Consider the following 20,114-nt stretch of genomic DNA (forward strand, 5'->3'; position numbering starts at 1 on the left):
GCTTTTTTCTGAATGCCCGAAATTTGCGTTCAAAGTGCCGTTAGGCGTGAAAAAACGCTGAAAAACGCCGGTGTCAGCGTTTTTTATCCATTGGGGGGAAAAAAAAGCTACACTGAAAAACGCTGATTAAAACTATTGCAAAAACACTAAAACGTTGAAAGGCTCCCTGCAAAGCTACTGGCGTTTTTTTATAGCTTTTATCAGCTACAGTGTGCATGGAGCCTAAAAAGATCAGGAGGAGGCAGGATTGACCCCCCCATATTGTTGTGTTATGTGTAATTGTTTATTGTTGTGATTTATGTGTATGAAATGTTGAATCTATTTTAATTGTGTAATCCTTTTGTATGCTTATCGATAATGTAATGTAAATTATATCTGTGTTTTTAAAAAACCCAATAAAAACAAATTGAATAATAAAGAAAAGGGGTCTCCAAACTTTATAAACAAAAGGGCCAGCTTAACATCCTTCAGGCTTAAGGCTGCATTCACACCTCCGCGACAAGTAACGCCGCGTACGCGGCGTATTTTGCCGCGATTCGTGTAACTTTTTTTTTTTTTTTTTTTTTAACAAATCTTTCACATTGCTTTCTATGGCCTAACGCCAATGCCGCCTGAAAAAAAGGCTCCGGGACTTGTTTTCAGGCGGCAGGCGTACGCGTACGGCGTGCGAGATGTGAACCATCTCATAGACAGCAATGGGAATTCTCCCCTCCAGCGGCACGAGCATCCGGCGTCGGGCGTTTTGTCGCCAAGGTGTGAATGGAGCCTTAGGAGGGGGGGGGGGCAGACTGGTAGGGGCAGAAAATACCATGCTGTCATTGGTGTCAGTTGGAGGAACAATGACCTAAGGGCCAGATAAAGGCAAGCCAAAGGGCTGCATCTGGGCCCCAGACCACAGTTTGGAGACCACCGATACAGAATGTGCATCCTACCAAAAGTATGGAAACGGCTCCCATTTCATCGAGCCAGGCTCAGCCTATTAGTTAATGATCTGCAGCAAAAATGAAATGATCAGAAGGTCCAACTTCACTGGCTTGCTCCAGGACAGAAACTCAGGGAGACCGAAAAACAGCCAAGATGTGGGATACGTAGATGCTATGACCAGCTGACAAAAACTGCAAAACTTTCGCCATTATTGGTAGGACGTGGCATGTGCAAGTCACTACAGCTTGGTGCCCCCCCCCCCCCTTTATTGCAAGGCTACAATTCCAGCCCCATCATCTTGCTAAGGAACTAGGCTGGGAATAGGAGCTTAAGCATAGCCATGTGCCATGACTATCCTAACCCCGCCAATCTCCTGACCCCGGATAAGCTAAAGCTCTTATGAATTTGCATTAATTATGAGCCAAGAGAGGACATTTACCAAGCAAATGTTCTTATCTTTTCTATCAAAATTCATTAAATTGCCAGGAAACCAAATACCATCTGCTAGCTGTAAAATGTTGCTAACAGCTCTAGGGAAACAAGGAAGCGCATCACATAAAAATGTATGTTTCCAAAGGTTAATAGATGGATGTACTTTCACAGCATAAAGCTCCACATGACCTCATTGTTTTTTTTCCCCAATTTAGAGATTATACCCAGGAATGGATTTCTGCATAATAAATAATGGCGATGGTCTAGGCGCAGGAGTCTCCAAACTACGGCCCTCCATTTGTTCAGGAACTACAATTCCCATCATGCCTAGTCATCTCTGTGAATGTCAGAGTTTTACAATGCCTCATGGGACGTGTAGTTCCGCAACAGCTGGAGGGCCGTAGTTTGGAGATCCCTGGACTCTAGGGCAGCAAGTCTGACTTGGGCAACACACAACCACCATACATGTTGCTGGCTACCAGAAACACACATACGAGGGCTGCACCAAAAGTATTGCAAAAGTGGGCAGAAATGTTTTAAATTATTATTTACATAGGTTGTCCAAGTTTTCAGTAACGCCTCTTTTTCAATGCAGGTAGATTCCAGCAGAAGCAACAGGCCATCATTGAGATTTAAAAAAAAAAGGGAACAAAAAGGCCAGATTCACAACCAGCGGGCGCAACGTAACTTTTCCGATTTAAGTTACACCGCCGCAAATTGCCCAAGTTAGTGCCCGATCCACAAAGCACTTACCTAGAAATTTGCAGCGGTGTATCCTAAATCAGTCCGGCACAAGGCGGGCCAATTCAAATGGGGCGAGTCCCATTTAAATTAGGCGCGCTCCCGCGCCGGACGTATTGCGCATGCTCCCGACGCTATTTTCCCGACGTGCTTTGCGCAAAGTTACGTTGCGCCGAGTTTTGTGAATCGCGACGGGTAAAAAAGAGTTGCGGGAACGACGGGTATACTTTTGCATGGTAGAGTACCTTTATACTTTTGTAAAGGTACCCTATCTTTGCGACGGCAAATTAACACTTACGGCGACTTAACGAAGGGAAAAAGCTTTGTGGATCTCCGTAAGTGCTAATTTGCATAGCCGACGCTGGTTTACGACGAGAACTCCCCCCAGCGGCGGCCGCGGTACTGCATCCTAAGATCCGACAGTGTAAGTCCATTACACTTGTCGGATCTTAGGGCTAGCTATGCGTAACTGATTCTATGAATCAGCCGCATAGTTAGAAACAGAGATACGACGGCGTATCAGTAGATACGCCGTCGTATCTCTTTTGTGAATTTGGCCCAAAGTCTTTACCAAGTAACTGTTTAACCTTTATAGTTGGGAATATACGGGAGAGATTAATAAAAGACCAATAGACAAGTTCTTGCAGATTGCTTTTTGGTTTCTAATGACGTAGCCCTGACTACTGGTGTCCCCTAGAAAGGTGACATCATAGGGGCCTAAAGGGAAATCTTGTACCTGATCTGCAAGATTTCACAGTATTGGTGCACAGCATTGTGCAGCTCATCTCACGCATGCGCTGTATGATGTTACATTCATCCGTTTACATAAATTATAAAAAAGGTCTTTCCCCTAGATTTCGGGAAATTAATTTGTGTTGTCTTTTTAAAAACGGATGATTGTAATGTACGCGATAAGCTACAGGACGTCACGCAGTTCATCTAATGCATGTTCAAGAGGACCCCAAAAAAACTAAAATAGTGGTGCTGGAGCCAAAATACCAATATATGTGAGATGCGTATGCGCCTGGTTGTTTGGTTAAAGCGGTGGTTCACCCACACTGACAACATTTTACCATTAAATTAGGCATAGTAGCGCGAGCTACAGTATGCCTGTATTGATTTTTTTATCCCCGTACTCACTGTGCAATCCTCTATGGAAGATTCCGACTCCCCGCGGGGAATGGGCGTTCCTATCAAGAGGGAGGATGATTGACGGCCGGCTATGGCACGTCACGCTCCCTGAAGATAGCCGGAACAGGTCTCGGCTCTTCACGGCGCTATACGGCGCCTGCGCACAGACTATGCGCAGGCGCCGTGAAGCGCCAAGTCCTATTTCGGCTATTTCCGGAGAATCGTGACGTGCCATAGCCGGCCGTCAATCATCCTCCCTCTTGTTAGGAACGCCCATTCCCCGCGGGGAGTCAGAATCTTCCATAGAGGATTGCACAGTGAGTACGGGGATAAAAAAAATCAATACAGGCATACTGTAGCTCGCGCTACTATGCCTAATTTAATGCTATATATAAAAAAAAAAAAAAAAAAAAAAAGTTTCATTAGGGTGAACCACCGCTTTAAGATGGGGGGGGGTGTAGCATGAGGAATACCTATTCTGCGACAACAGCCCCAAACATAAAGCCGAATGTCAAAGACATGAATGAGCAAGTTTCAGGTGGAGGAACAGGACTGACCTCACCCCGATAGAACACCTTTGGGAAGAATTAGGAGTGGAGACTGCGAGCCAGGCCTTCTTGTCCAACATCAGTGTCTGACGTCACAAATGCAATTCTGGAAGAAGGGTCAAACATTCCCATAGACACTCCTAAACCTTGTGAACAGCCTTCCCAGAAGAGTTGAAGCCGTTATGGCTGTAAAGGGTGGGCCAACTCAATATTGAACCCTACTGACTACCAAGACTGGGATTCAATTAAAGTTCATATGCGTGTAAAGGCAGGTGTCCCAATACTTTTGACAATGTAGCGCATCTTCAGAATAAATAAGAACCAGGAGTCCTGGAAGTGATGGTTTGGCCCCCACAGAGCCCTGATCTCATCATGAAGAATTGATATATGTTCCAAATATTGATTTCTGTTCATTTCCAGTTTGTGAATTGATAAAAATAAAACTAGTAACACTCCCATTTCTACAGAAAGTGTCAAAAATGTCAGCTACAAAAATCAGTCCCATTATAAATTGCTGATCTCCACTATTACAATAAAAAAAAAAAAAATGTGAATGGAAAAAAAAAAGGGGGGGGGGAATTCGCGCTAGGTGGATGTTGAGTGAAGAAATTGAATGGGTCTAATGAAAGATTCTGCTGCTAAACACAAAAACTAGATGCAAAACAAATATGGATATAAAATGTGTAGCGCCGAGATAAATCACATATTGCAAAATCATTCAAAAGTCTAAGTGTATAGGAAAAATAAGTGTCCAATACAAAATAAAAGTTTATATGGAAAAAATCCTGTGAATTACGTATTCCTTCAATATTGTACTCCAATGTGCGTGGAGACCCACCACCAGTGAATAAAAAGGGGAGGCTTACCAACTAGCCTGTGACCACCCTTCTCAGGGGGGGGGTCAAGACAGGCTCTGCAGAGAGACAGATGATCGGCAGTGGTGTTCTGATAATTGCAGTACAGCCAATTTATCAAAATCCGCTGTACTGCAATTATCAGAATTAAAATTGTGTTGGACTTACCTTGCGTCTTCTTGAAGAGTGGAAGGTTGCCTGTGGATGGTGCCAAGTCACAACATGACCATACTATCTGGACACACTGGGCCTAATCCTCAAAAACCCGGCGCAACGTAACTTTTTCCATTTAAGTTACACCGCCGCAAAATCTCTAACTAAGTGCCCGATCCACAAAGCACTTACCTAGAAATTTTGAGCGGTGTAACTTAAATCCGGCCGGCGCAAGGCGTTCCTCTTCAAATGGGGGCGATTCCCATTTAAATTAGGCGCGCTCCCGAGCCGGCCGTACTGCGCATGCTCGTGACGTCATTTTCCCTACGTGCATAGCGCGAAATTACGTTACGCCGAGCTTTGTGGATCGCGACGGGTCAATAAAGTTGCGTTGAAAAAAAAAAAAAAAAAAAAGATACGGCGTAAAAACAAAAAAAAAAAAAACGCGTCGCTGGACAGAAGGGTCTGCTTTTACAAGGTGTAAACAGTTTACACTTTGTAAAAGCAGCCCTAATTTTACACATGCAACTTAATACTTACGGAGAAAAAACGAAGCTTAAAAACTTCGTGGATCTCCATAAGTGCCAATTTGCATACCCGAGGCGGCATTGACGCGAAATGCCCCCAGCGGCGGATGCGGTACTGCATCCTAAGATCCGGCAGTGTAAGTCCCTTACACATGCCGGATCTTCTGTCTATCTCTTGGAAACTGATTCTGTGGATCAGTTCCAAAGATAGAAACAGGGATACGACGGCGTATAAGTAGATATGCCGGCGTATCCCTTTTGAGGATATGGCCCACTGGGTCTAAAGCGCCATTGTGCAACTCTTCTAGCCAGTGATCTTAGGAGGGCAGGGACATCCATTATCGGAATATCTGATTGAGACGATAACTGCCACAGAGGGAATGATTAAGAATCATCCTTGGAAGCGTGGTCACAGGCTAGTTGGTAAGCCTCCCCTTTTTATTCTCACTGGTGGTGGGTCTCCACGCACATTGGAGCACAATATTGAAGGAACACAGGAATACGTCCTCTTCACAGGATTTTTTCCCATATGAACTATTTTGTATTGGACACCTATTTTTCCTATACGCTTATACTTTTGAATCATTTTGCAATATGCGATTTATCTCAGCGCTACACATTTTATATCCAATAAAAAACAAAATATATATATATATATATATATATATAAATAATTTCATTCCAGTATATCAGTATATCCCATAGTTTTTAGACGCCAACTTTTTTTTTTTTTACAAAAAAATAAGGAGCAGAATATATATTGCCCAAAATGTATGAATTAGATATACATACATATCCCTCTCTACTGCCTCCCTCGACAACCAGGAAGTAAAAAAACAGCAATTGTAAGGCAAGAGAAAGACCAGTGATGGGGCTCGCTATGGCACCCACTGTCCCCAGCGCTATTTGTAAATTTTGGGTGCTGAGGTGAGACAATGTGCCGCCATCATGTGGTCCTCTGGATGTGTAAGGGGCCGCACTTTTGTTCCTCTAGATCCAAAAAATGTCCAGTTGCCCAGCACTGTCAAAAGCCATGCATGGGCTGCCTACATGCAGCATCTGGAGCTCCAGCCGTATAAGCAAACGGCTGATCTACTGTGCGCCGGCATGAATGCCCATGGAAATTAGGCATTTCTCTTCATTGTGTGCATTTCCCCATCATTAGAGCCCATAGGCGTGCGCACAGGGTATTCCAGGTGTGCCTAGGCACACCCTAATCACCCTGTGTGGTGCAGATTTCACTGAAATATACTGCGTCAAACATGCACTAATGCACAGAGATATACTGTGTTAACGTGCAGTAATGCACAGAAATATTCTGCATTAAACGTGCAGTAATGCACAGAAATATGCTGCATTAAACGTACATTAACGCACTGGAATATACTACGTTAAACATGCAGTAATGCACAGAAATATTCTGCATTAAACGTGCAGTAATGCACAGAAATATGCTGCATTAAACGTGCAGTAACGTACTGGAATATACTGCGTTAAACATGCAGTAATGCACAGAAATAGACCCCTGATATCTCACCAAAGCTCCCTAATGGGGCTCCTAAAATAAAAAAAATGGATTAAAAATAAAAACTGACACCGTCCACCCCTCTGCTGACACCATCCACTGCCCTACTGACACTGTCCATTGCTCTGCTGACACCATCAGTATACTGTATATACACATGCAAATATGTTTGATCTTTGGGGTGCACACCCTAATGCTATAGGCTGCGCACACCTATGTTAGAGCCTGCAATTGCGAGATTGAAGCCTCAGCAATATGTAGCTGGGACATGGGTCCGTTTTATTTTTATACTGAAACAAGGTTTAACATACAAGAGCAGACTGATCAGAGTAATTCCATGAAGCTTTTCCTTTACCGTGGAAGCCTACAGTGAGCGGCACATCAAACACAATGAGCCAAATAAAGAATGAGCTAAAAAGGCGAAGGCCGTAGGAGTGAAGTGATCAGAATTAAGCTGCATTAATTTTCCTTCGCTGTAATGTACAATCAGAGCAGAAAAGAAAGAAAAGCGCTCTGATTACAATATCGTCAGTCACCGATCACGCTAAAGGCCTTCAGAGATTAACCAGTTTGCGGCTGGACTGTACTATGTATTTAAAAAAGGATCAATACCTTCTTCTCCTGGGAATAAGGACTGCTCAGTGCTGAATAGTTACCTGCACGCTGGAAGAGTTACAGACATCCAACTTACAAAATAATGGGTAGGCCCCTGGGCAAAGTAATGCACTAAGGCCGCTACCAGCCTGCCCTAATTTATGCGCATACTCTCAATACATCAAGTATAAATGGTTGATAGATTGGGAAAGGGTGGGGGGGGGGTAGTGGAATCAGGAGGGTATAATACTAGGTTTAGGAGGGCACGGTAAATCTGTGTCAGTTGGCAAGTACAATGTAATGCGTAATCACCATGAGGCCCCCCATGCCCTTGGGCAGTGGTGGCTGGTGCTAAATATTCCAGGGTGGGGCTGGCAAACACCACCCCCTCCCCCCAGCAGAGGGAGACATGAAGTTGGTGATCGGCGCAAGTACAGCAGGAGACGCAAAGACTGAGATCATCGCAAGCACCCCCCCCTGTCAGCCGAACTAGAAGGCAGTGGGGATCTACCTCCTCCTCTGCGGGAGACAAACCTTACCTTAGGAGTGAGGGGGGGCGGAAGAGCTGAGCCGTTGCTTCTCCTCCCGGCTGCACATGAAGTGTGTCCTGAGACCATAGCGAATAATAATTTACTATTGTCACATAGCTGGGTGCTTTGCGCCCCGAATCCACCCCTTTTTCAAGCCAAGTAGAGCCGAAGCCTTTAAATCATGTGTTAAAAGATAAACAACCCAGATTGGAGTCCATGCTTCTGGTGCCCTGCATGTAGATTAGGGGACGGCCACATGGATTGGGGGGGTGTTGATCCGAATGGAAAGGACACCACTGGCCAAGGGGTGCCCATGCATTAAGACAGCCCTGTGCCAGAAAGCAAAAAACATTCCCGGGGTGTTAACCGCTGCCTGTGCTATCCCAACAAAATAAAATAAAAATGTACTTGTTGCAACTTGCATACAAAAATTCAACATAAACCTGCAGAACCGATCTGGTTCAACACGAGAACTGCCTGTAGAGTGCTGGACATTTATGTAGCAAAGAGCCAAGCCACTTGACTGCTGAGGCGCAATGATCCCAGGTACCCCTTACTACACACTTATGTACATAAACCTTCCCCCTTGCCCCTTCATCCCAATACATAAACACTCTTACAACCATTAAGTTGGAAAGGGCAAGGCCACAGCTTTATTAAAGCAAACATAACAATTTCAACAATTTGTAACCAATGCCAGTCACAGTTGTACTGTGAGCACAATTCCAGAAGGGGGAGGGGCCTGTCCTTACCACAAGTGCTGGACAGGCCGCCTACTTCCGGTGTCCATAAAGGGGCATGGCCCACTACGGCCATTTTCTGCTGGCAAGGTCAAGAAAACCGCAGCAAGCTGTGACGTACCATAAAAAAAAAGGGGCGGGAGGGTGGGCAGCTCTTCCCAGCACGCTTCCAAAAAAAAACAGAATTCCCTGGGGCGATCCCTTTTATCTGAGCTCGGGCCCAACCCAACCCCCAAGTAGCCAATCCTTCCATGACCACCGCCTTGTCCAGTACCTGGCCATGCCCCCATCAGTCAAGGCTCTCTTTCCCTAAGGGGCTCAAGAGGCCTTCATTAGGCCTAATGGTGACCTCCAGAGTTAGGGACAGCCGACATCCTTCAGTGGGTTACAAGGCATGGTGGGTGTGATGCAAGATAAAATGGCGGGCGCCAGGCACTTTTTGAACGCGAGAAAGATTGTCTCTTAAACATAACTGGGGGAGAGAAGGTTAGGGCCAAGACACCCTTCAGATGCAATGATGATTGGCAGACAGCTATACAGGTGAAGGCCTCCAGCCAGACAGCACTTCTGTATAGGTAGGACCCGTCTCCTATGGCAACAATCTTGTAACTAACGGTAAATGCATTCAACTATCAGCAACACGAACAGTCCTCCATTCACTCAATGAGCTCCTAGACTCTCACTAGACTTTAGTTTAACTGGATCCCCTGAGCTCTTTCACTGTAGCACTCCGTATCTTCCTCAATCGTCACCCCCGCTTCACTGCTAGGTCCCTGGCTTGGCATTTACAGATACTCCTCATGCTTCACCCATGCCAACTCGTTAGGTCCCTAGCTTGGCACTCCACTAACATCACCTATGCTGTCCCGCTGGGTCCCGACTGGCAGTTGCTTTCCCACTTCATTGTGCCCGCCTGGCGAGAAGTCTGCTCTGGTACTGGCATCAGCTTGCTCACAATGGTCTCCAGTAGCAAGGTGGATGAGTCCCTTTGTGGCGACAGCTTGCCCTCTGCCTCCGACAAAGACTGGTTCCCCGGTCGGCAGAACCGTTACTTCTGGCTGGACTACAAGACCGCAGTCCCAACCCTATGCTACTTCTGGATTGGCTCTCAGCTAGCCCAGACAGATGCCCCCAGGATAGGGCTTAGCTTTCTGGCCTAGTGGCCCGGAGCAATACAACACACGTCCACCCAGACAGCCGTCCAGGTGGCACTCAACACCGATCATTTAACTCCACCAAAATAAAAAAAAGGTTCTCCCAGCAGGCCAAGGGACCCAAGAAAATACCTGCCCATTGCCTGAGAAACCCCATATATTCATAATCTGTCCTTGCAATGCCCTTATCTAATGTCAACAGATACCCAGCGACAGAAGAGATGTGCAGCAATTGCAGAATTAGGGCAAAAAACAATTGACCCATCAATTGGCCAAGGCAACCATCGCTTGGCAAATACCGTATTTGCCGGCGTATAAGACGACCCCCTAATTTTCCAGCCAAAATGTTGGTTTTGGGATATACTCGCCGTATAAGACTACCTCCTTCCTACTAGCCATGCCTCGCCTCACGGTGCCACCATTACATGCCAGACTGTGCCCCAGTACATGCCAGACTGTGCCCCAGTACATGCCAGACTGTGCCCCAGTACATGCCAGACTGTGCCCCAGTACATGCCAGACTGTGCCCCAGTACATGCCAGACTGTGCCCCAGTACATGCCAGACTGTGCCCCAGTACATGCCAGACTGTGCCCCAGTACATGCCAGACTGTGCCCCAGTACATGCCAGACTGTGCCCCAGTACATGCCAGACTGTGCCCTTACCTTATCCCAATACATGCAGAATCGCGGCCGTACGATTCTTCAAAAGCCGCGCCTTCTACATCTTCTGTTCCGTGATAGGCGGAAACACTCAGCTTCCCAGGAGGCACTGTGTTCAGTGTTCGCCTATCACGGAGGCCCTCTCGTCCGAGGACGAGAGGGCCTCCGTGATAGGCGGACACTAAACACAGGAAGAGAGGGCCTCCGTGATAGGCGGACACTGAACACAGTGCCTCCTGGGAAGCTGAGTGTTTCCGCCTATCACGGAACAGAAGACGTCGGAGGCGCGGCTTTTGAAAAATCGTACGGCCGCGATTCGGGGATAAGGTAAAGTTAGGTTACCGGTGTATAAGACGACCCCCGACTTTTAAGAAGATTTTAAGGGGTTAGAAAGTCGTCTTATACGCCGGAAAATACGGTACATTTAATAGCAATCCTGCCTAAACATCATGGTGCTACATCTATATAAAAAAAAAAAAAAAAAAAAAAAATCAATAACTGGCTGAATTTTCTCTTATTTAAATAAACAATTCTGTTACATGCCCAAAAAAAAAAAAAAAAAAAAGAAGAGATTTAATCCAATCCACAAAAGGTCTACCAATATTAGCAGCAAGCATATGAAGTTACAGGACATTTCCCATCATTGAAACAGTGAGATCCCCTGACATCAGCATGTGTTCTGTCAACAGGGAATAGGGGGCGGTGTGTGGAGGAGGGGTGGAGAATGTTTTAAAGCGAAACTAGAACCATCTTTTTTTTTTTTTTTTAACCATTAAAAACAGGTTATATTCCTGCCAACTGTCACAGTTGCTTATGCTCCCAAACAAACTGTCAAACTATCCAATAGTTAGTATCATAAATTGATGACATGTGCAGCATCATTACATTTGTAATTATACTATATGGTTTTGGGAACGCAAAAAAATTATTGGAAATAAATATAAAAAAAGACCGTACAGATTGAATTGTGTGTGGATCAGTGTAAACAGAACAAGTGTCCTTACTGGAAGATATCTCCTCTGTTGCAGTTTTGCTGTGAGGTTAAAATATTCTCAGTCTCAGTGGCATTAGGAATCAGGACAACTAAAAAGAAAATCTCCCCGAAACGGGAACACAAAGTGCAATACGAATCTGACAGTGGCTCTGACCCTTCACCACTATCCAAATCATAAAAACGAACACCCTTGTTAAAACGGTTGTCACCAGGACAGGAAGTGAAATCTTTAAAACAAAAAATATCCAAACTGCGGTTCTAACTATTCAAAACTAAAAACACTAAAAACACCAAAACCCCTTTCACATGGAGGCAGTTTTCAGGCGTTTTAGCGCTCGAAATTGCACTTGTAAAGCGCCTGAAAACTGCATCTCATTCATTGCAATGGGTGCCTTCACACTGGGGCGCTTGTGGGACTTTCTAAAGTCCTGCATGCAGCATCTTTGGGGCGGCTTGAGAGCAACGCATACAGCGCTCCCAAAACGCCCCTACCATTGCAATGAATGGTCAGCGCTGCACCCATAGGTGCATTAGGGTGTGCACCCCAAAGCTCCAACACATATGCATTTGACATATTTACCGGCCTTTTCCCCCCCCCTCTCAATCCTGAAACAATTGGATGAAGGGGGAGCAAGGGAGCACATGGGGGACCTGGGCAATAGAAGGAAGAGTAACAGGGAAAAGAGGGGTGGCATACATTAGTACCGATCCCCTATATTTTCCTCCTGTGGCAGCTGAATGTTGACAAAAGGGAGAGGAGGAGAAGCCTACTTTCAGCTGCTGCAGGAGGAAAATACAGATCGGTTCCACTAAATTCCACCCTCCGCCAGCCACCTCTCCTGTCCTGTCCAGGTTATGAGGGTCGGCAAGGAAGGATTGTGGTTTACTTGTCACCTGCCCACCATTGACAGGTTGCCAACCCCAGGATTAGGGTGTGCCCAGGCACACCTGGCACACCCCTTGCGCACGCCTATGGCTGCAACACAGGCTTTTTTAACCCTTCTTTGGGGTTAAAAACACCCCGCTGGTGGCCGAAAAGTAGGAGTTCCATTCAGAAGATTAATCTGCAGGGGATTGCTAACCCCCAGATCACTGAAGCGGAGAACCAATGTGTCAGCGCGGGCGATTGCCGGACTTCAGGTCAGCGGGACCAGGTGCGATGGGGAGGAGTCCTGGGCAAGTTCACCTTACAGATTTTTCTGTAAAAGGTGAACTTAAAGGGTAAGTCTAATTGGAATCTTGGTACACGCCTCTCATTCCTAGAACTAAACAATACCTGGAGACCCTCCCCTATGGCTCCATGTTGAATTCATCTCTTGAGTTCTCCTCATGCATATGTATTGTCTAATGGAGGTTCCACTTAAAGCGGGGGTTTAAAAAATTCTAACATTACATTGAGCTCACTTCCGACATTGACAGTATGCTGATCATCTTTTTTTTTTGCCGTACTACCGCTGTATCGTTATTCCCCCCCGCCCCCGGCTTCCGGGTAGTGTAGTAGGCGTTCCTATGCACAGGCTAAGTGATTGACGTATGACAAAAGCTTCCCCCCCGGCGCATACGGCCGCGTCACGAGTTGCCGAAAGAAGCCAGACTGCGAGTCGGCTCTATACGGCGCCTGCGCACCGACGTTTGGCTTCTTTTGGCAACTACCCGGAAGCCGGGGGGGGGGAATAATGATACAACGGTATGTACGGCAACAAAAAAAAAAAGAAGATCAGCATACTGTCAATATCAGAAGTGAGCTCAATGTAATATTAGAATTTTTTTTTTTTAGGGTGAACCCCCGCTTTAAATGGTCAACTTTTGCCTTTGGATTACTATTGGTAATATATGTCTATTTTATACCTTTGTTAAAACCTTTAATAAAACAGATTGAAAATGAAAAAGGTGGAACAGTTCTTCCAAATGAAGGACAGTTGGGTTGGCGGGAGGTGGGCGAAAGAGGGGAGTAAAAGTTAAAATATAAACAATCCAACAATATTTGGCTTCTTTTGTAAGGAGGAGTAAACATATACCCAATATATACTAAAATATTATATTAATAATAATTTGGGTACAGTGCTACATGACAAGGTTAATCGTCAGTCAAATGGTCACAGGACAGGAGGGGGGTGCAACATGCCGGCGATCTGCCGAGCTGGTTCCGGCTATCGTGAAAGTTTCTGCGCAGGCGCAATCTGATCTGCTGAGATGGTTCCGGCTAACGGGAAAGTTCCTTCAAGGACTGCGCAGGTGCAAACTTGCCGACGGAAATCTCCGAACCTCGGCCGGCATCCAGGGCGACGTGGATTTCGAGGAAAGTGGCCAGTCGGCCTCACGTCCTCGATTCGCACGGACGATTCGTACGGACGGCTCGCTCGGCCTCCTGGCTCTTTTTTTAACGTCCTCCAATCCACGTGGATGTTAAAGAATGAGCCTGGATGCCGGGCGAGGATTCTGAGATTTCCGTTGGCAAGTTTGCGCCTGCGCAGTCCTTGAAGGAGCTTCCCCGTTAGGGGAACCTTAAGGACAAGTCACCGGTACTGCGATAGTTGAAGCAGACACCAAGTTAGAACTATTAACCCACGACTGGCTTCACCCCGGGTATGATGGTCACGCAGACACTTCTCAGCCATAGTACATAGCAATGGAGAAGCATGCCCCTTGCTCCGATTACACACATTCTGTACTATGGATGAAGTATTGTAGAGCCAACATGTCCTTATGCAGTTCCCCAGCATTGCCCTGGATTGCATTGATGACAGAGGAGGATAGGAGAGCACAGTGCGCTCACAGTGTACCAGCATCCCTCAACATTTACATACAGGGCTGTGCACAGAGCATGGCCACCCCCAGCTTGTGTCATGAATGATACAGAGCAAAGCCCACCACATCACAAGCCACAGACCACCCCCCTCCCATCATCCTCCTCACACACAGCATGGGATGAAAGCTAGGCCGCTCAGGTCCCAGTGTACACAACAGTCACCCATCCCCCCTCCCCCCAGACACACAAATACAAGATGTAACAAACCTTGCATCTCCACCTTCAAGGGCTTATCCCAGGTCTATATGACAAGGCTTGGGAAAATAAAAGCAGGGGAAAAGGCCACCAATCAACACATACAAGCGTTCCAGGCAGCCAATGGAAGGCGGGCAGCGCTGGACACTGGCCAATGAAAGAAAGGCTGGTCCTTTTTGCTGTACAGACGGAGAGGGCTGGAGTGAAGGGAGGAGGAGAGAGCTAAAAAATAAGACAGAACTCCCTCCCTCCCTGACATGGCTGGAATTAGGAATGTGCTGGGAATTGACATCTCCAGCTGAGCAGGTGACATGGCGACACATCCACTCATCACTTACCTCCAAGTGAGCAACATTGGAGGACGTTTTCACAGGGAGACTTTGCTGAGGAATACTCTTCTACAATACGGACTCCAAATCACTGCACACCCAATGAGGACACACAAATCACTGCACACCCAATGAGGACACACAAATCACTGCACACCCAATGAGGACACACACAAATCACTGCACACCCAATGAGGACACACACACACAAATCACTGCACACCCAATGAGGGGACACACACACACACACAAATCACTGCACACCCAATGAGGACACACACAAATCACTACACACCCAATGAGGGGGACACACACACACACACACACACACACACACACACACACACACACCCCCAATGAGGGGGACACACACACACACACCCCCAATGAGGGGGACACACACACACACACCCCCAATGAGGGGGACACACACACACACACACACACCCCCAATGAGGGGGACACACACACACACACACACACCCCCAATGAGGGGGACACACACACACACACACACACACCCCCAATGAGGGGGACACACACACACACACACACACACCCCCAATGAGGGGGACACACACACACACACACCCCCAATGAGGGGGACACACACACACACACACCCCCAATGAGGGGGACACACACACACACACACACACCCCCAATGATGACACACACACACACCCAATGATGACACACACACACACACACCCAACGAGGACACACACACACACACCCAACGAGGACACACACACACACACACACACACCCCCAATGAGGGGGACACACACACACACACACCCAATGATGACACACACACACACACACACCCAACGAGGACACACACACACACACACACACACACACCCCCAATGAGGACACACACAAATCACTGCACACCCACACACCTATTTTTTGGCATTTTAAAAAAAGGATGCTCCTAAAATAAAGATGCATTACAAACACTAAATCAAATAGCTATTTAAAAAAAAAAAAAAAAAAAAAAAGGAGTAGATACATTGGACCAAATGATCCGACACATAAATGTTAACAGTAAACCCAGGGAATACTCCCATACAAGTAGCACTGTGTAAAAAAAAAAAGCGATATAGATAGATCTCTCAGTTTACATATATAAAAAGTTAATAAAAATTTGAAGTTGAAACTTTGGGGCAGATCCACAAAGAGTACGCCGGCGTATCTAATGATACGCCGGCGTACTTTCAAATTTCCCGCGTCGTATCTTTGCAGGAATATCTCACGATAGTGGTGCAGCTTGTTTGTTTCACAAGCGCAGTCTATTATGGTTTATTTATGTAGTGCAAGGGCTGGTCTAATTGAATATAAAATTCATTAGATGGCTTGAAATAGGACCTTGTACATCTCATGGTTTTGGTAAAATCTAACCACGTCAGCTGTGGAAGATTTTACCCCCCTTCATAAACAGGCCATATTTTTTTTGCCATTTGGCACTGCGCTACTTTAAAAGTGTTACTAAACCCACAGCAGTAAAAACAAACAGTCTGTATATGCAGTAAAACAGGGGTTCCCAACCAGTGGCCCGCAGAGCCCTCTGATGTGGCCCGCGACCTCTTGCTCTGGAATAAGCCGATGCTTCATGTATAGCGCCAACTTTTGTCACAGGTGGTGTGATACCAAATGCACTCTGCCTGGGACAGCAACAGCTACCTGAATGGAAGACCGTTATTAAAAGGAAAAGTTTAATACTAAAATCACAGGGGCAGATCCACAAAAGGATTACGCGTAATTTTTAATTTCCTGCTTCGTATCTTTGTTTTGTATCCACAAAACAAGATACGACGGCATCTGGGCTCGATCCGACAGGCATACGTCTTAGTACGCCGTCGGATCTAAGCTGCAATTTTTTGGCAGCCACTAGGTGGCGTTCCTGTCGAAATCCGTGTCGAGTATGCAAATTAGCTATTTACGGCGATCCACGAACGTACGTCGGCCTGGTGCATTTTTTTCCGTCGTTTGCGTTCTGCTTTTTACGGCGTATAGTTAAAGCTGCTATATGGTGGCATACTCAATGTTAAGTATGGCCGTCGTTCCCACGTACAATTTTGAATTTTTTACGTCGTTTGCGTAAGTCGTTCGCGAATAGAAATTTGCGTAGAATGACGTCACCGTCGTAAGCATTTGCTTGTTCCGGTTAACATTTCGAGCATGCGCACTGGGATACCCCCAGGGATGGCGCATGCGCAGTTAAAAAAAATTTTGTTTACGTCGGGTCACGACGTATTTACATAAAACACGCCCCATTACATCCATTTGAATTCCGTGCCCTTACGCCGCAAGAGATACACTACGCCGCCGTAACATACGACGCTAATTCGTTGAGGATTTAAAACAAAAACAAAGTAATTTACAGCGGCGTAGTGTATCTTAGATACGCTACGCCCGGCGCATTAATGCGCCGTTGTACAAGGATCTACCCCACAGACATATCTGTTCTGCAGTGGTTACTGAGCTGCTTTCAAACAGATTCGCAGGTGCAGCGCAGAACAGCTGCGGGTTACCTGCACTGAGCCATAGACTTCTGTTATTACCTGTGGGTTGGTGCACTTCAGAAAGAATGCAGAATGTAATAGAAGTCTATGGCAACGTGCAGCTAACCGCAGGAAAGCCACAGGTGCACTGCGTTGCACATCCTCCGTGTGGGTATGTCGCAGCGCATCAATGTGAAAGCAGCCTCAGGCCCCTTTGAAATGTTCAGTCCAACCCAATTGGATACTTCGTTCACTATTGAGCCACAGATGTAAACGGACTTGTGGTAGTTTACACACAAAAAAAAAAAAAAGATTTATATTTACTAAAATAATTGTATTTCCATGTTCTGTGGAAGACCAGCTATGGTGAATGCAGTGTCCTGGGTTTAGTAACACTTTAAAGCGGATGTGCCACTAAAAAAACATATTAAAAGCCAGCAGCTACAAATACTGCAGCTGCTGACTTTTAATATAAGGACACTCACCTGTCCTGGGGTCCAGCGGTGATCGCAGCAGCTGACGAGCCGATCGCTCGTCACCCTGCTGCTCCCCCCTCCATCCACGGTGAGGGAACCAGGAAGTGAAGCGCTCCGGCTTCACTGCCCGGTTCCCTACGGCGCATGCGCGAGTCGCGCTGCGCCCGCCGATTGGCTCCCGCTGTGTGCTGGGAGCCGAGTGTTCCCAGCACACAACGGGGGACAGACGGGAAACGAGGAAAAAACCCGTCTTTTGCCCGTATCGTAGGGCCGGAAGTGGGTGCAGATACCTGTCTGTAGACAGGTATCTGCACCCCCCTCCCCCCTGAAAGGTGTCAAATGTGACACCGGAGGGGGGGAGGGTGCCGATCAGCGGGACTCCACTTTAGAGTGGAGATCCGCTTTAACTGATACTTGCGTGGTCATGCAACACTGTACCCAACAGAAAGGTAGATTGTTTAAAAAAAAATAAAATAAAAACAAAACAGAGCTGGTATTTGATCACCACTGGGTTTTTATTTTTATTATATATAAAAACGAAAAAAGCACCAAAAAGACAGAAGAGGGAAAAAAACACACACATTTAGGCCAAATGCTACAGGTGAGGGGGAAAAAAAAAAAAAAAAAAGAAGTATTTAACCACTTAATCACCAGGCCTATTTTGGCACTTCTCTCCTTCATGTAAAAATCACAATTTTTTTGCTAGAAAATTAATCAGAACCCCCAAAAATTATATATTTTTTTTAGCAGACATCCTAGGGAATAAAATGGCAGTCATTACAATACTTTTTGTCACACCGTATTTGCGCAGCGGTCTTACAAGCACACTTTTTTTGTGAAAAATTCATTTTTTGGAATTAAAAAATAAGACAATAATTTTTGCCCAATTTGTTTTATATATTGTGAAAGATAATGTTACGCCGAGTAAAATGATACCCAACATGACACGCTTAAAAATTGCGCCCGCTCGTGGCATGGCGTCAAACTTTTACCCTTAAAAATCTCGATAGGCGACGTTTAAAAAAATCTACAGGTTGCATTTTTTGAGCTACAGAGTAGGTCTAGGGCTAGAATTATTGCTCTCGCTCTAACGATCGCAGCGATACCTCACTTGTGTGGTTTGAACACCGTTTTCATATGCGGGCGCTACTCGTGTATGCGTTCGCTTCTGTGCGCGAGCTCGTCGGGACGGGGCGTTTTTAAAAAACATTTTTTTTTGTTTTCTTATTTTTATTTATTTGTATAATTTTTTACACTGAAATAAAAAAAAAAAAAAAAAAATATCACTTTTATTCCTATTATAAGGAATGTAAACATCCCTTGTAATAGAAAAAAGCATGACAGGTCCTCTTAAATATGAGATCTGGGGTCAAAAAGACCTCAGATCTCATATTTAGGCTTAAATGCAAAAAAAGAAAAAAAAAAAATTTTGCTTTAAGACGCTGGGCGGGACTGACGTTTTGACGTCACTTCCGCCCAGCAGAGATATGGGGACGGGTGGGGGCGATTTTTCCCTCAGTCGCATCCGATCGCCTCCGCCGCTACCGACGGCTCCGGTAAGCGGCGGGAGGGGCCCCTCTCCCACCACCGATAACGGCGATCTCGCGGCGAATCCACCGCGGAGACCGCCGTTATCGTTTACAGGACCGTTGGCACTAAAGATGGATACCTTGGTTGTGGCAGCAGCTGCTGCCGTTACCGAGATATCCATCTTTAAAGTGCCGCCGTTAAAATACGCAAGGCGGTCGGCAAGTGGTTAATCCCCTGATTTTTTACCTTTGTCCACTGACAAAGAAATGATCAGTGTATAATTTTAATGGTAGGTTTATTTTAAGAGCGAGACCGAACAAAAAATCCTGAAAAACGCATAAAAAAATAAATAAAAAAAAAGTTATTAATTTTAAATCAATTTTATATGAGTGAAATAAGCATTTGACCCCTTCGCAAAACATGATTTGGTACTTGGTGGCAAAATCCTTGTTGGCAATCACAGAGGTCAGACATTTCTTGTAGTTGGCCACCAGGTTTGCACACACATTCTCAGGAGGGATTTTTGTCCCACGCCTCTTTACAGATGCTCTCCAAGTCATTAAGGTTTGGAGGCCAACATTTGGCAACATAAACCTTGAAATCCCTCCACATAATTTCTATGGGATGAAGGTCTGGAGACTGGCTAGCCCACTCCAGGACCTTATTGTGCTTCTTCTTGAGCCACACATTTGTGTTGTTACCCTCTCATTGTTAAAATAAACCTGCCATTAAAATTATAGACAGGTCATTTCTTTG

The 20,114-nt window shown here is 45.8% G+C and overlaps 1 protein-coding gene across 4 annotated transcripts in view; it reads right to left on the reverse strand.

Annotated features, from left to right (window-relative positions):
- CTBP1 (C-terminal binding protein 1) overlaps positions 1-20,114 on the reverse strand; it is a 556,415-nt gene that overhangs the window by 335,739 nt on the left and 200,562 nt on the right. Inside the window, exon 1 of one of the 4 annotated variants that reach the window (XM_040335259.1) lies at positions 14,526-14,550. The exons of the other annotated variants lie outside the window; for them this stretch is intronic. Within the exon in view, the coding sequence (XP_040191193.1) occupies positions 14,526-14,532 (7 nt within the window). The 5' untranslated portion in view covers positions 14,533-14,550. Of the gene's footprint in view, positions 1-14,525; positions 14,551-20,114 lie in introns of those variants that run through there. 4 annotated transcript variants of the gene reach the window in all.

The sequence above is a fragment of the Rana temporaria genome, chromosome 1 (genome assembly GCF_905171775.1).
Source record: "Rana temporaria chromosome 1, aRanTem1.1, whole genome shotgun sequence".
Classification (NCBI taxonomy): domain Eukaryota; kingdom Metazoa; phylum Chordata; class Amphibia; order Anura; family Ranidae; genus Rana; species Rana temporaria.